Source organism: Heloderma suspectum, chromosome 5, assembly GCF_057233095.1.
Source record: "Heloderma suspectum isolate Gila_16-S chromosome 5, 16-S_ref, whole genome shotgun sequence".
Lineage (NCBI taxonomy): Eukaryota > Metazoa > Chordata > Lepidosauria > Squamata > Helodermatidae > Heloderma > Heloderma suspectum.
In genome coordinates, this window is record NC_139462.1 from 190,725,529 (window position 1) to 190,740,318 (window position 14,790).

The following is a 14,790-nucleotide window of genomic DNA, read 5'->3' on the forward strand; positions in this document are numbered from 1 at the left end:
TAAAAAAATCCAGTCTACCACTATTCACTGTGAAAAGCCATTTTCCTGTCACTTAGAACTCAAACATTCACTGTTTTAACATTAATATACTGCTCAGCAGTTAAAATTTTTCTTTTCAAACATGTTTCCAGTAAGACTTATACAGTACGTTGTACATCATATACATTAAAGTGAAATTGTTTTATATATGAGGATTCACAACATTTTTTTCATTAGTACAAAATAAAGAATAAGATTTACAATCAGCTGAATATGGTTTCATTTTAAAATATACAGAGATCAAGGATGGGACTAATTTAAACCTTCTCCTGGTAAGATCTCACAAGAGACTTTGTGATTTCATTTAAATGACAAAGATGCTAGAAGAAGGATATAATACAAAAACAATGTTAACATACTAACAATGAAGTACTTTAAACATTGTTTTAAATCAACTGATGGTGTAAAATCTTGTAGGAAAAGTTGTTAAGAGGAATCTTAATGAAAAGTTATGAAAAATTAAAGTGATTAGGGAAATCAACAGAATTGGAATGTTTTGTCACCAAGACTGGATGAGTACATTAGATACTATACAGAATAATAATAATAATAATAATAATAATAATAATAATAATAATACAAAAGCAATACAGATCAAGATTAAGTTCAGTTGAGCAATTGATGTCAATTGACAAGTAGGAGTTTTGGGGAAAAAATAATACCCAAAAGATAATCTTGTGCCTTCAGACACTAACATGCTTCTTGGTAATTAAAAATACTAGATATTTAATCAAACACTACAACCTCCACATCCTAGAAAAAGATCAGGGATATAGTGAGCGGTTATAAGTTGTCAAGCTTCAGAATTTGGCACCTGGGTTCTTTCCTGCATCTCTACATAAAACACAACACTAAAAGATAACAGTTTAAAGAAAATTGGGGGGGGGGGAGATAAATCTGAACCCCAAAGTATAAGCTATTTCTCACAAGATATTCTGTCACACACCTTCATGCTAAAGGCACTCCTGGTCAGAAAAAATGTTTAGTTGGTTCAGCAATATTTTTTGCACTCCCAACACCAATTAACCACAGGCTGCATAACCATAAACACATGGGGCTTCCCCTGCCTAGAAAGAGCTGCTCCTGACGATTGCAGGGTGAAGGGGAGAAGAGAAAAAAATGGTGGAAATAGTTGATGACCTCACGTCTTGTCAGGGGACACTCTAGATCCAAGCCTATACTCTGAAAGACAGCAAATGAAATGGACACCAACATGTAGAACCAGGTACTATGTCCTAAATAGTACTGATGTTAACATGCCAATAGAAATGAATACAAAAACAGTGCAACTGAGAACTCTAAATGCATAAGTGGGACCGGCCACAAAACGTTGCAGCATATCCAGAGTCCCTAAAGAAGGCAGTTTCTGTTTAGGGCTCCAGCTAGAGTGGGCCAGGTGTCTTGCACTTTTCAGGCATTTGGGGGAGAGGGCCTTACAGGAGGGGAGAGAGAGAAAAAAGGATACCTTTCTACTTCCCACCCCTCTGAGGACTTCCACTGCTGTGCTAAAAGGATCCGGTAGCAACTAATATCAAATACCTCTGCCTGAGAATAGCACAAGCCGCTGCCATCAGAGTTGAAAATACTTGGCTGGATGGCCAAAGTGAAAGACATTGTATATGCTAACTTCCTGTGTTTCTGCAGTGGTAGAGGGGTCAGGTTTTGGATGGCCAGTCCCAAACCAGAGTATTTTATAACTCTCTCTCTCTCTCTCTCGTGTGTGTGTGTGTGTGTGTGTGTGTGTGTCGGGGGTGGGGGTGTCTGGAGAGTAGGAAAGAGTTCAGGAGTCTTTTTCCTTTCCTTCATTCTCAAACATCCCTGTACAGGCAGAGGCAGGAGGGTTTTGTTTTTTTTTAACTTCATAGCATACATTCTCCCCAACCCTAATAACTCCCCCTCTCCAGCATACTTACTATAAGCTATTAGGGGCTAGAGCTGACAAATTCTTTTTCTTTCTGCCCCCTCCCCCACTTCTCTCAACCAACTTCTCAACATTCTGTATATTGGGAATGGGAATTGGGGGAAATTAATTTATATACTTCTGAATACCTAAGGAGCCTGCCAAATATGCAGAAATCACTACTTATTTTGGGGGGTGACCTCATTTTGCTTCAAACAGATAGGCATGCAACCACCTGCCTTCATGACAGGAGAGAATAATAATCCAGTTATTATTGTACTTGAAATTAAAAAAACCCTTAGAATAGTTCATTTCCCCCCCAGATTAGCCACACAATTCACTACAGCAATGGCAATTTACACCAGGTCCTTGGAAAAATACACTGAGGTAGATAAAATAAATGAATACCACTAAAGCCAAAATGAACAAAGGGAAAAGACAAGTACTAGGAAGTTGGAGAATACACCATGTCCAGCATTGTCAACAATCTTGTTAAATGCCACATAAGCCTAAAATTAATCTAATGAGCACAATTGCTTAATATTTGTCTCTGCAATGCATCTGTCACCAGAACTATTTGCAAATTTGGCATGTCTATTATTTTTGCACTTTCTCCCCTCAAGATTGACTTAACAGAGAAGAAACATGTCAGCGTAAGTTCTAATCTACAGCAAATTTTTTGCATCATTCTGTTAATTCCAGTTTCCAGAACAACTCCACAGGCCAAATTCATAGCATAAACAAGAGAACATGTAGTCTGTTCTTTTCATGTGAGGTAAATCCTGCTCATCTATAACTAAATATTCAGATTGCACTGCAAGTTCATTAAGACTAACAGTGGGGAAAAAACAGTATTATCCCATGGTTAAGCATCAGAGAAACAGAAGCACATATGCAACTGTGAAGTAAACAATTTCATAAGACACGTTATTTGTGTTCCTATGCATTTTCCAAGCAAATAGTAATGAGTTTAGGATGCTTGGCAAAGATTTCTAACCAGCAAACACCATCAAGTTCATAGTCTCAACTTAAACATCAATATGATGAATTCAAGAAGACAGAAAGTATGTCTTGGATGATCACTTTTGGCAGGACTATTGTGTGAAAAAGTCTGAATATCAAGATAAGACCAAACTAGGCCAATTCAGTACAGAGTATATGTGGACATTATTGGTACAAGAACATTGCACTATAGTTCATAGTTTAGCCTAAAGTACATAGCTCCTTCATGTGTTGGCAGAGGCCTCTGTTTAAAGATTGTCTATTGCAATGAGCAAGACAATCAAATGCACAGGGAAATGATGTTTTAAATTAACCAAAAGAATACCACTCAAAAATAGGCACACTGTTCAAATTGAATGAAATAATTATAGCCATCTAACTCAACAGGGAAACTAAGAAACACTCAAAATACTGGATAAGTAACATAGGTTAACATTTCAATTTAAACTACCTATTCTTGTAGAAGTCCATTTCTATAAACAATATTTTGCTTTAAGAGAGCCAACAGCACTAAACCAGCATTAACACAGGGCTATGAATGTCCTGCTACTATCACATTAATTCACTTACCAAAAGCATGAGGAAGACATTTATTTGAACAGATAGATTTTTAATGTGTTCACCTGGAGAGGTCTGTGCTCATTCCAATTACAATGAGCCCCAAATGCTCATCCATGTTTCCACCTATCCTTCTGCCATAGTTCAAGCACTACTCTGACTTTCTCTGCAGCAAGCAACTCAACCATATGATACATGAAACTAAAACTGAAAATATTCATCTATTTTTAAAAAGAAACAGGTGTAAATCTGAACACTGACATCTAAACAGGAGGCTTATTTAATCACAGCTGACTTTGCAGGATAAAGCTTTTTCTTAAACACAAATTCACACTTGAATCTCTTTAGCAAAGTGTCTGTCAGTTTCTAATGTGGTGAGCCTACTTAAAGGTGTTCAAGAATTTAGAAAGCAAAGATCTTGTCATGACAAAATGGACCAAAATACTGCATATCCATATGTGAATCTGGACAATAGCATTTGTTTCAATACAAAGTTTGTGAGCATGCACTGAATCAAAATTAATGATATTGACAGCTTCCTGTAACAGGGTTTATGGACTTGGCCTTGCAGTCTCATGGCATCTGAAATATCCTTCTTACCAGCATGATTAGAAAAGAACCTGCAGGCTGCAGCAACTTGAAGAAACAATTTTTAAAATATATATTTAGTAAATCCATCCACCATTGTATAAGCCTTCTTCAGTGCACTATAAATTATTTTATTTAGAGGCTTTTAGAGGATTTTCTGCGTCAGCTTTGGATTTTGCATCACCCTTTGCTGCTTCACTTAAATTTCGTTTTTCTGGATCCTTAGGCGAATCAGGATTGAATCTGAATTGGTAACCATAAGGACGGAGATGATAGATCAAATATTCCAAATGATACATAGTGGTAGCATCAACATAGTGGAAAGAAACTGCCAAGTCAGAGCAGCAGCCAGGACCCTACCACAAAAGAGAAAAAGCATGATCAAAAGGCAAGATAGAGAAATATCATGTTCTGAACCTATTTAAATGTTAATAATGTGAACTTCAGGGATTTTAAATGCCATCAAGGTGGTTAAGCAGAAGATGCTTATGTTTGCTTTACCAAACAGAATATGTTCAGTTGGATTCAGAATCAGCCTTTGACAAGACAAAGGGCTCTGCTCGCAGAAAGCCTCTCTGCAAAATTTTTGGAGATCCCCCCCCCCCCCGCCCCAATTCAGTACAGTCTCCTTACTCTCTGGGCTGGTTCATATGACTTGACAGCCCACTATGGGTTAATTAACCCACAGGGGCTATTGCATTGTGCCCGGCACAACGCAACAGCCCCCAGAGGTAAATTAATCCATGGTGGGCTGTTGTGTCACGCCAACCAGGTCTCTGTGTAGCATTTTCAGGGGGCAAGAGGGGCTGCTGTGGAAAGGAGGGGGTGGGAATTCCATTTCCATCAACACAGTTGATCCAGCATAAATCTGGATCCAACAGGTTTTGTTTTGAAAGGCAATTTGTTTCAGAAATGGCCTGAGTATAAGATGTTATACAATTGCTATCAAAGTATAGCAGACTCACTTTTGGGAAACAGGGAAAATAGCATTTTAATCTCTTTCACATGTTTTATTTGGCAATAGAACTGGAGTATTTTTGAAAGGGGTTATAAAACCTAGTGGAAGATAACATGCTTTGCATGCAGAAAGCCCCAGGCATCTCCAGTTTGTGTGTGCATGTGTGTCTGTGTGTGAGTGTGAATGAGAGAGAGAGCGAGCGAGCGAGCGCGCGCAACCTCAGCAGGGCTAGGAAAGATCTCTGCCTGAGACCTTGGCAAACAGCTCTTGGAGTACAATCCTGGACTGGATGGCTGCCAGTATACAGGCAGCTATAGATGTTCACATATATGGACAAACTTAAACGATTATTTTCTAGTGGTCAGTTTAGTCTGTAAAAATATTAAATATTATAATAGGTCCAATTTTGAAAAAAACAACAACTTACCTCTACAGGAGGGTAGTAGTTATAATTCCAGTACCAAAAATTTCTGGGTAGGTATCCTTTGATTAAATGATGCTCTGGCACAAATGGATGGAAAGTTTCCTTGCCACTTGTATCCCTTGAATCTCCAGCTTCGACATTAATGCTCTCCATGCATTTGCCTAATGCCAAGTCTTCAATGGAAGAGCTGTGAGTACATCTGTTGTTTTTAAAAGCATCCACAAATCTCTTCAGAGCTTCTTTGCTGAGCACATAACCTGCACCTCCACTCATGTAGCCCTGTTTCACAAAAGGCTTAAATCTTCTTCCAAAATAAATGGGATTTTCAGGACTGTATTTTGAAAGAAGCCATCTCAAGTTATCCAGTGCAACGTAAGTGTCATCATCCGCCTTCATGAACCAATCGGCTTCGTCAAGATAATGATCATGTACATACTGGAAAGCTTTAATGGTTTTCCAGTACAACTGGTCCCTGCCTTCTTTGGTTTCTAATCCCACTGTTGGGAAGTCTTTATTTTCCTCAGAGCTCATAAACAGCATTTTGTTGCAATGCTGGGCCCAAGTAGCTTTGACATGTTTGGCTTTCTTTTCCAGATTTTGAGGACCAGTCATCACCCAACAAAGGATTCTTACCTTCTGATACAGTTCTTCAGCAATATTTTTGTTTTCATCTGAGACCGGGGGGGGGGGGGGGGGAGATAAATTCCAAAATGCCATCAGTAAGTTGAATATTCACACAAAGGAACAATACAAACTGTTTGTGATCAGAAAACAACTCTGATTCCCACAGTAAAAGGAAAGCTTAATCCAGCAGTCTTTGTGGTATAAGAGGATATACTGAACATCTGGATTAGTCTCTAAGTAAGTGTAATAGTGCAGTCAAGGCATCTAGAATCAGGAATAACTTCAGACCTCCCTATGCTGGCATTTCCTGATTCTGTAGGGATGTTGTTAGTAATTGAAGTATTAACTTGCCAAGGATGGACAACTTATGGCTCTCCGGATGGTTTGACTTACAACTTCCATCAGTCCTAGCCTGCATAGCAAATGGTGAACAATCATGGAAGTTGTAGGACAAAACATCTGAAGGACAACAAGCTGCCCATCCCTGAGGTAAGCCAAGTATAACTGAATAAGGACTTGTAAATATCTGCTGCATGTTTGAGCATCCACTGCCTATATCAACTGCTTAGAGCTATTTTAAAAATATGGTACATTTTATGACTTTTTTTCATCTGAACATGCATAGGATTGCACCCTAAATTATGGATATTTCCAGTCCCATTAAACAGGGTTAGAAAAGTATTCCAAGTTCCAAAATTCTATTACATTATGCTATAAGACAATGATAATGTACCATGGGCTCCTTAAATGCCAGCAAATTGTGTCCAGAACTCCTCAGCTGTGCATTCAGAACAATTGTTACAAAATTAAGTTAGTGAAAGAACGTTATCTCATATGCTGGGAAGATATGTGGAACCTGAGTATCATAGTATTAGCAGAGAACTACAAGACTATATATTGTGAAGAAAAATAATGAACTGCTTCACACAGAGCATAAATATACCTTTGTGTTGCCCAGCATCTGCATTGAAATTCATTTGTCCTTTCAGCTGATTGCTTTCATCATCATCTGAGTGATGGCCATGAGGATCATTGTAAAGGATATGAGGCTCGACCTTAATTTGTTCTTCCAATACTAAACTAAATAGAAGGTAACATAAGAAAAATCCAATTGCTGATCCAAAAGAAAAGGTCAGAAGATTCAGTAAAGATTTAGAAGTGGCCATTTCCTGAAGAAATCCTCTGTTGAGAGAGAAAGAGACAGAGAGAGAGAGAGAGAGAAGATTATTCTGTTATGCTTAAGGGAACACACAAGAAAAATGCAGAATGAAGCTGAATGACCATATCAAAGTACTGTTTTTTTCATGCCATTATTTAGTAGTTATACTTCCTAGAGAAGATGCCCCATAGTCTGGATTATGCTTTACCACATTTTGAACCAATTTTAAAAGTGGTTTTGTACTGGCAAAATATAAATCTTGTCAATTTCATAAGAAAGTCTAAGATCTAGTTATTATGCCACTGTGGCTTCATTTACCCACTGGAGCTGTTGCATCATGCCAGGTGCCCATGGGCACCATATTTGCATGGTGCCCAGCATGCCAAGGCTTATCGTGTTGTGCAAACCCAGGCAACAGGGGTTGTCTAAGAGTGAAAACAAGCCATGGGTTATTTGAGGGTTGTCTAACCTTCAAACAACCCTTGCTGCCTGGGTTTCCACAACAAGACAAGCCACAGCAAGCTGGGGGCCCAGAATGACATAACAGCCCCTGCAGGTAAATTATGTCATGGTGGGCTGTCATGTTGTGCAAACCAAGTAAGAGAATGACTAAGAAAGATAACCATACAGTGGTGTTTTCTGTTTGTTTGCTTAAAATCAATTTGTGAATTGCCTCAAAATTTGGGAACTGTTATCATATACTAAATAACATTATCATATCCTAGAAACTTGAAAAATGACAAATAATTTCAGGCAGCAACTTAGTATTATTTATAACTTTTGATACCTTACCTTTGTTAAAACACCACAAGTTTTGAATTGGCATGCTGGAAGAAGAGTGGCATTTATGAAAAAGGTTTATGAAAAAAGTCAAATGAAACATGTTCTTAATGAAACTAACAGCACAATCCTGTGAATGTCTTCTCAGAAGTAAGTCCCAGCTAAGGCTGCAATCTGATATCCACTTACCTGGGAGTGAGTCTCAATGAATTCAGTGTTTACTTCTAAGTAGACATGCACAGGATAGTGCTGTAAATACACATATTCAAGTTCAATGCCAGAGGAACGGTTTAATAGTGACAACTTAAGCAGAATAATGTATTGTTTGCCTCTTCAGACAAGTGTGGCAAGGATATAAAAACACATACAAAGTTTAACCTATTAACTTGGAAAATTCCTAAACAGCAACTATTTCAGTATTGATGTTAATAGGTTTACAGTGCTAGACAATAACTGTAGAAACATCAGGAAATGGGAATTGTTTTTCAAATACTATTAATCACTTCTATGCTACATGGTGGTTTACAAATTACAGACACTTTGCCAAGGGACAAAAATCTCAAGAAATACATGACTGATGTGTTTTTGATCAACGAATAATATATAGATAGTATCTCAGCAGGCCTGCTGAGATACTATCAATGGCAGGCCTGAGCTGCAACTTATTGTAAGCTACCTTGAGGCCATTTTACAGCCTAAGACAGGACAGGCATTTTTTAATAAATAAAAAAATATCCCCACGAATCTTAAAAAAAAAAAAATAATGCTGCAGCCATGTGTGTTCGGTCTGCTTAAGGGACATTCATGGTTCGGTGAGTCTTAGAATCTTTTGTTAAAGTATTTATTCTTCTTATTTTGAAAAGTTAGGTCATAGAGGTCATACATCTGAATGTACACTGAATGTTTTTTAATGCTGCTATGAATCAACAGCTTATCTTCTCTTTCAAGGAAACAAACAGAAACAGCTAATATATTTGGGCATGCCCCTGGTGGTTCCACATGGACTTATGGCCCGATTGGAGTCCACCAGGAGAACAGCCTTCAGTGTGGTGGCCCCCTTTCTTTGGAATTCCTGCCCCTAGAGGTCAGGCAGGCACCAACACTGTGTTGCTTCTGATCCTCCTGAAAACAGCATTGTTCCAGGAGGCATTCCTTAACTGACCAGCCATGGTTTTAATGGTATTCTGTTTTTTAAAAGTATAATTTTAATATGGTGTTTTAATCGTTTTATCCTTTTACTATTTTACCTTTTATGTTCACCCTTCTGAAATCTGTTTTAGATGTGGAGTGGTGTACAAATATTGTAAATAAATAAATAAAATATTCCTCTTAGCCAGAGTTTTCCAAACTTTTCATGTTGGTGACACACTTTTTAGACATGCATCATTTTGTAACATGGTAATTCAGTTTTACTAGCAAACCAGAAGTTAAACTAACCTGTTATAAGAGATACGGACACATACATAAATTGTAATAACGAAATGTATGGGGATAGAACATATCTCACGAAAACCTTTCATTTATATTTTTAAAAATATATGATTTGTAAGATAACATACATTGTTGTCATTTATGAGTAACAGTATGTAAATATGTGCAAGAAAATGTGAAAAATAAACAAAATTAACTAAAGTATTTACAATACATATTAGGACACATAGGCCCAGGTAGGAGCTCAGCTGCAAAAACACATGAAGTAGAGAAGCAAAAGTCCAACAAAAATGGTGTAAATATATGTCTCACTACAAGGCTATATTGCTGTAAATATTTGCAATGCCTATGTCCAGAGTCCAGTTCCAGCACTCTCCGGTGGTACACTGCTGGTGGGTGGTTAATCCACAATTACCGCAGAGTAAAAATTAAAATGGCAGAAATCAAATTATAAGTGCCACATGGTGGGTGGCTTGCTGTTTGCCACATTGGGTTTGGGAGGGTGGCCTCCCTTCAGCCAGCAGCAGGTGGGTTGACTGGGTGACAGCCTGCAGCTGCGCTCGCCCAGGTGATTGGGAGCACACTGATTCTGAGGCTTCTGGCCTCCACTGAGCTCCGTTCCAACTGGCCAAGATGGCGGACGGCCCGCTTGGTGCAGTCCCAGTCCCAGGCGGCGTTCCCACCTGTGCGCTACTCTGGCCTGGCCGCGCAGCAGCGCGGCGCAGAAGTCCACAAAGGGCGCGCTCGAAATCTCGCAGGGCTGGTGGCCACTGCCACTTCTCTGCGCCAGCATCAGCCAAGCTCTGCTCCCAGGGTGGCGCCTCCCCTCCCCTCTCTTCACCCCGTGCCTCTACCTCGCTGTACTGCTCCAACACCGCCAATCACGTGCGTCCTACGTCAAGACGCCACATCTAAGCCTTAGCTGCTTTAACATTAGCTGCTTTAGGAAGTTCCAGGGAAGGGGCCAAGGGAAGCAAACGCGAGTAAGGGAGCTCCGCGGTGCCCTTCTGCACAATTTTCTGCATTTCGCACAATACACCTACACACTGCCGCCGACACACTAATGTGTCGTGGCACACAGTTTGGAAAGCACTGGCCTTAGCGTTCAGTTATAACACTCCCAAACTCAATGTCTAGGAACAATTCAGTGACATTTTTCAAAAATATTGCCAACAGTAGTAGATTAGCACAGCAATTCTGCAAACTCTGATACCTTTCACAGTGGAAGAAATATCTGGGTACAATTCAGGCCTTCCTTTAATCGATAAGCGATAGCAGCCAAGTGTAGGATGAAATGCAATCCCAAACCCAAGCAGTTTCACTAACTTTAAAAGTGCATATTATTGTGAAGATGTCTTTTAGTTACTCTGTTTTGACTAAATAGCGATAGAAAGGCAATTCATAAAAAACTGTCTAAATACAGTTTCTTTTATGGAAGACGCCTTCAGAAATCATGCAATTACCACCAACACTCCTCATACTTCATTCAAATCACTACCTAATTATCTCTAGATATAGAATCATACAATAGTAGGGTTGGAAGGGGCGTTTAAGACCATCGAGTCCAACCCCCTACTTAATGCAGGAATCCAAGTCAAAGCATCATAGTCCATAGTGTTCCAATTAAGATCTGTATTTGGGTCTAGGTTCAAGTCCGCTTTTTGTTCTGCCCCTTCCAGAAATGAATGCTCCCGCTCATTTGGGGCTTGCCTCTGGAAGGGCTATACTGCATCACACAAGTGGTAGGGGCCACTTGCGGACTGAAGCTGGCGGGGCTGGCTGCATGCAGGAGGCGCCAATTGGCTACTGCCCATACCCTGGGCAAGGCAGTATTCTAAACCACAGGGTTGTTGTGAGGATGAACAAAATAAAAATGAGAAACAAACTAGTGGTAGATGTTGAATATATTTGGTAATGTCTTATATCTTTTGACAAATATATATTCATGCAGGCAACTATTCTGTACACATTCTCCTATTTGAATAATATTTCTTTCAGAGTTCTAGTTCATGAAAGGTGTTTGTTTCTTGCTCTAATAGATCAGTGTTTCCCAACTTGGTGCCCCCAGATGTGTTTGGACTACAACACCCATCACCCCCATCAGCACAAACCCATGTGCCTTGATGATGGGAGTTGTAGTCCAAACCCATCTGGAGGGTGCCAGGTTGGGGAAGAAAATAGATCATGAATTGCACACGCTGCTTATATTTGAAGCAAGAGAACTCAATGTAAAACTGCATCACATTGTCATATGATTCTAGTTCTAGTTTCTCATTCCAGCAGCCCATTGAACTCATTGTTTAAAAAATAATAATTATCATATAACCACCTTATCACTAGAGCTGTTAATTTCTACATGCAGCTTACTGGCTGCAGCTAAAAGAAATTTACACAAATATTGCTAATATCACCGTTTGGTTTGAAGTAGTGAATACTAATGCAAGACAGAAACCAGAAGAGCACTCATTCTGACACAAATGTATGTTTTAGCCAATGTGGGGTTTACATCAGAACGACACATGCAGCAGATCTGAAAACAAATTAAATATATTCATTGGGATTTAGTCCCATGTAAGAGTTGCAGCCTAAGCAGCACTTGAAGATCTGTCTTAGGGTGCTTCCAAGCAGGTAGTGGTACTATCACTACCTATCAAAAGACATTGTACAGCTCTTCCATCTTTCCCTCCTTATCATATTTTTCTGTAGGGGGAAAAAAAAAAGATGGAAAAGATGGTGGGGAAACACAGGGGGTTACAAGTGGAAGATGTGGATGTGGAAGATGTGGACGTCTGGGCCCCCATAAAATTCCGGTGAATGAGGCAGGGGAATTGTACAATAAAAGCCTCATCTTAGGGTGCTTCCAGACAGAGGGCTCCCAGCAGTAACAAAGTAACAATTGTGCAGCTGTTCTGTTTTTTCTTCCTTAACAGAAAAGACGGAAGAAGCTTTATGAACATATGGGAGGATCACAAATAAAAGATGTATTCTGGACCTTCACAAACTTCCATGAATGATGGCACCATAAAGACCTCATTCAGAAGCACCCTCAGAGAATCCTTAGAAAGGTTCATAAAGCGACCCTTTGGCAACTTGGAGGTATTTTAAGCGCCATTCCAGAAAACATGCTCTCAACTTGGCAAGTCCTTGATGCAGCACTGAAGGGGTTCTCTCTCTCTTTCTCTTCCTGTTTTGACGGATCACTTTCCTCACCCTGGGATAGGATATCAACGCACGTTAGCCTCCCGCACAGGCTGGCCTTTTAAAACCCGTCTTCACCACGCTATACGCCCCCACCCGCCCGTTTCTTCCACTACGAGGAACTTCTCCAATACTCTTTCGTCCAACACATTCGATACGCGGCTGTTCGCGTTATTACTGCTAGCCGCAAGCTCAGCAGGCCCCAAATTTCAGCTGCTGGCGACAGCAGGCTGATGGACCCGAGACGACTCCTCCGGTCCCAGTACGATGTTTGGCGGCCAGTGGGGAAATGGGTCGGCATCTCACGATGCGTGTTTGGTCAGGGTGCACAGCGGGAGGAGACGCCCTCCTCTTCCTCTCCGATAAACCCGAAGCACCGATACGCACCGCGCCCGGCAAATGATCTCACGCGGTCACACAGGCGACAACGAATTAAGTCACGCTAAGAGCAGACCAGCCTGCCCCAACCTGGGGCCTCCCGCTGCTGGACTACAACTCCCGTCATCCCCAGCCAGCACGAGCAGCAGCCGGCCCCACCCGGGTGCCTTCCCGATGTGGCGGACTACAACCTCCATGGCCCCCCGGCTGGGGGTGATGGGGGCTGTAGTCCACCGCATCGGAAGGACGCCAGGTAGGGGCGGGCTGTGGAAGACCCACTGCGATCAATGCGACTTACGTTCCTCGTGCCCAGCTCAAGTTCCGTCGATTTCAACGGGTCTGCTCTAAAGCATGACGACGTGTGGATCCGACCCAGTGTTTCTATTTCCACCTGGCCCCGAAAGGACACGCGCCCCGCCACTTGTTACGCCGGCCACCGAAACCCCTCGTCGCCCCCGCTTCGCGCTTCCCTGACAGACACGCCGGCCACCTTCTTCCCCTTCCCCACGTCACATTAGCCAGGCCCCGGCCCCTGCCTGCCTTTCTCCTCAGCCTCTTCCTCTCTTACCTCAGCCCGGCCTCTGCCAGGGGGCGAGGGGTGGAAGGCCCCCCTCAGGCGCCCCAGAGCTGCGGAAACGGCGCAGGAAGCGCCGCCGAAGACCGCGGCCCTGCCGCGGCCATCTCCCGCCTACTCTACAACGGGCTGCCGACTTCGACGCAGCGCCCCTCTAGCCCTCGGGGCGGCCGGCCGGAGAGACGAGCGCCGAGGCCGGCCCACCTCCGACGTCTCATTGGGCCCGGGGACTGCGGCCAACCCGCCCCGCCGTCCCCCTCGGAGCGGGGCGGTGTCTCGCGGCCCTCGTTTCCCGCCCACCTGATGACAGACGAGGAAGGAGGAGAGGCGGCGCTCGCTGCCGTCGTCTCCTGCGGCCGGAGAGCAGAGGGTGGCGGCGCAGCCTCCGCCCGCTTGCTTGCTTGCTTCTGGTAACCGGATCGATCCCAGTCGCGCCCACCGGCTGAGAGTCAGCCCCGTTGAACGCAAATCGGGCTGCAGTGTGGGGGGACGGCAACCGGAGAAATAACGGGAAGTCCTCGGAGGGAAAGCCGTAGCCCCCGGGGCTTCCTCTCCCTATGACTGAACAGAAGTGTTTTCATTTCTAAACGGGGAAGTGTTGGGGGAGCCACGCCCTCTGTCTCGAACTGAAAAATAGGCCTGCTTCCAGCCAGCCAGAAATGGACGGTCCCAGCCGGGATTTCATCGCGGTGGCCACTTGCCCAGAAACACAAATATACACTTATCCCTCTTAGCCTGGAGGTGTTGTGCTAGTGCGCCCGAGTGCCTAGAGTTGCAGTGGAAGGCGATGTCTCAAGTAAAAAATAAAATGCTGCAACCCTACACAGGCTTATCTGGGAGCAAGTCTCGTTTAACTCAAACGGACTTACTTCTGAGTAGACCTGCCCAGGATCGCGCACTAGTCGTATAATCTAAGGCCACCTGCACATGTTTTGTTGTTAAAGGCTGCTTTCTGGTTTTGTAAACCGTATTGAAGGGTTAGCTTTGTGGAAAGGTGGGGATTTCCCTCTGGATTCTTTTTTTCCCCCTTTTGTATCGTTTATTGGGTTGTTCAAGAAGCAACTAGACGTGGAACAACCGAGTGGTTCAAAATTGGGAAAGGAGTATGACAAGGCTGCATATTGTCACCCTGCTTATTTAACTTATATGCAGAGTACCTCATGAGAAACACCGGGTT

At 42.4% G+C, this 14,790-nt stretch overlaps 1 protein-coding gene across 6 annotated transcripts; it reads right to left on the minus strand.

Moving 5' to 3' along the window:
• Positions 1-1,894: 1,894 nt before the first annotated feature.
• On the minus strand, positions 1,895-14,202 carry C1GALT1 (core 1 synthase, glycoprotein-N-acetylgalactosamine 3-beta-galactosyltransferase 1). 6 transcript variants are annotated; one of them, XM_084858752.1, is made up of 5 exons: positions 13,608-13,769; positions 8,045-8,079; positions 7,037-7,275; positions 5,473-6,140; positions 1,895-4,443 (listed from the first exon to the last, which is right to left on the minus strand). In XM_084858752.1, the coding sequence occupies exons 3-5, from the start codon at positions 7,257-7,259 to the stop codon at positions 4,219-4,221; spliced, it is 1,116 nt and encodes a 371-aa protein (XP_084714878.1). In that variant the 5' UTR covers positions 7,260-7,275; positions 8,045-8,079; positions 13,608-13,769; the 3' UTR covers positions 1,895-4,218. The 6 variants fall into 6 exon arrangements, with proteins under 6 accessions (XP_084714878.1, XP_084714877.1, XP_084714875.1 ...); XM_084858751.1 differs by lacking the exons at positions 8,045-8,079; positions 13,608-13,769 and adding an exon at positions 13,914-14,202; XM_084858749.1 differs by lacking the exon at positions 8,045-8,079.
• Positions 14,203-14,790: the final 588 nt, after the last annotated feature.

Bases quoted from the DNA above. Each gene is read 5' to 3' on its own strand.
- C1GALT1 (XM_084858748.1), bottom strand. From the start codon at position 10,256: ATGCTGGCGCAGAGAAGTGGCAGTGGCCACCAGCCCTGCGAGATTTCG. The intron at 7,276-10,146 runs GTGGGAACGCCG...CTCTCTCAACAG, and splicing joins CAGGCCAGAGTAGCGCACAG to AGGATTTCTTCAGGAAATGG. The intron at 4,444-5,472 runs GTAAGTTGTTGT...CTTTTGTGGTAG, and splicing joins ACTACTACCCTCCTGTAGAG to GGTCCTGGCTGCTGCTCTGA.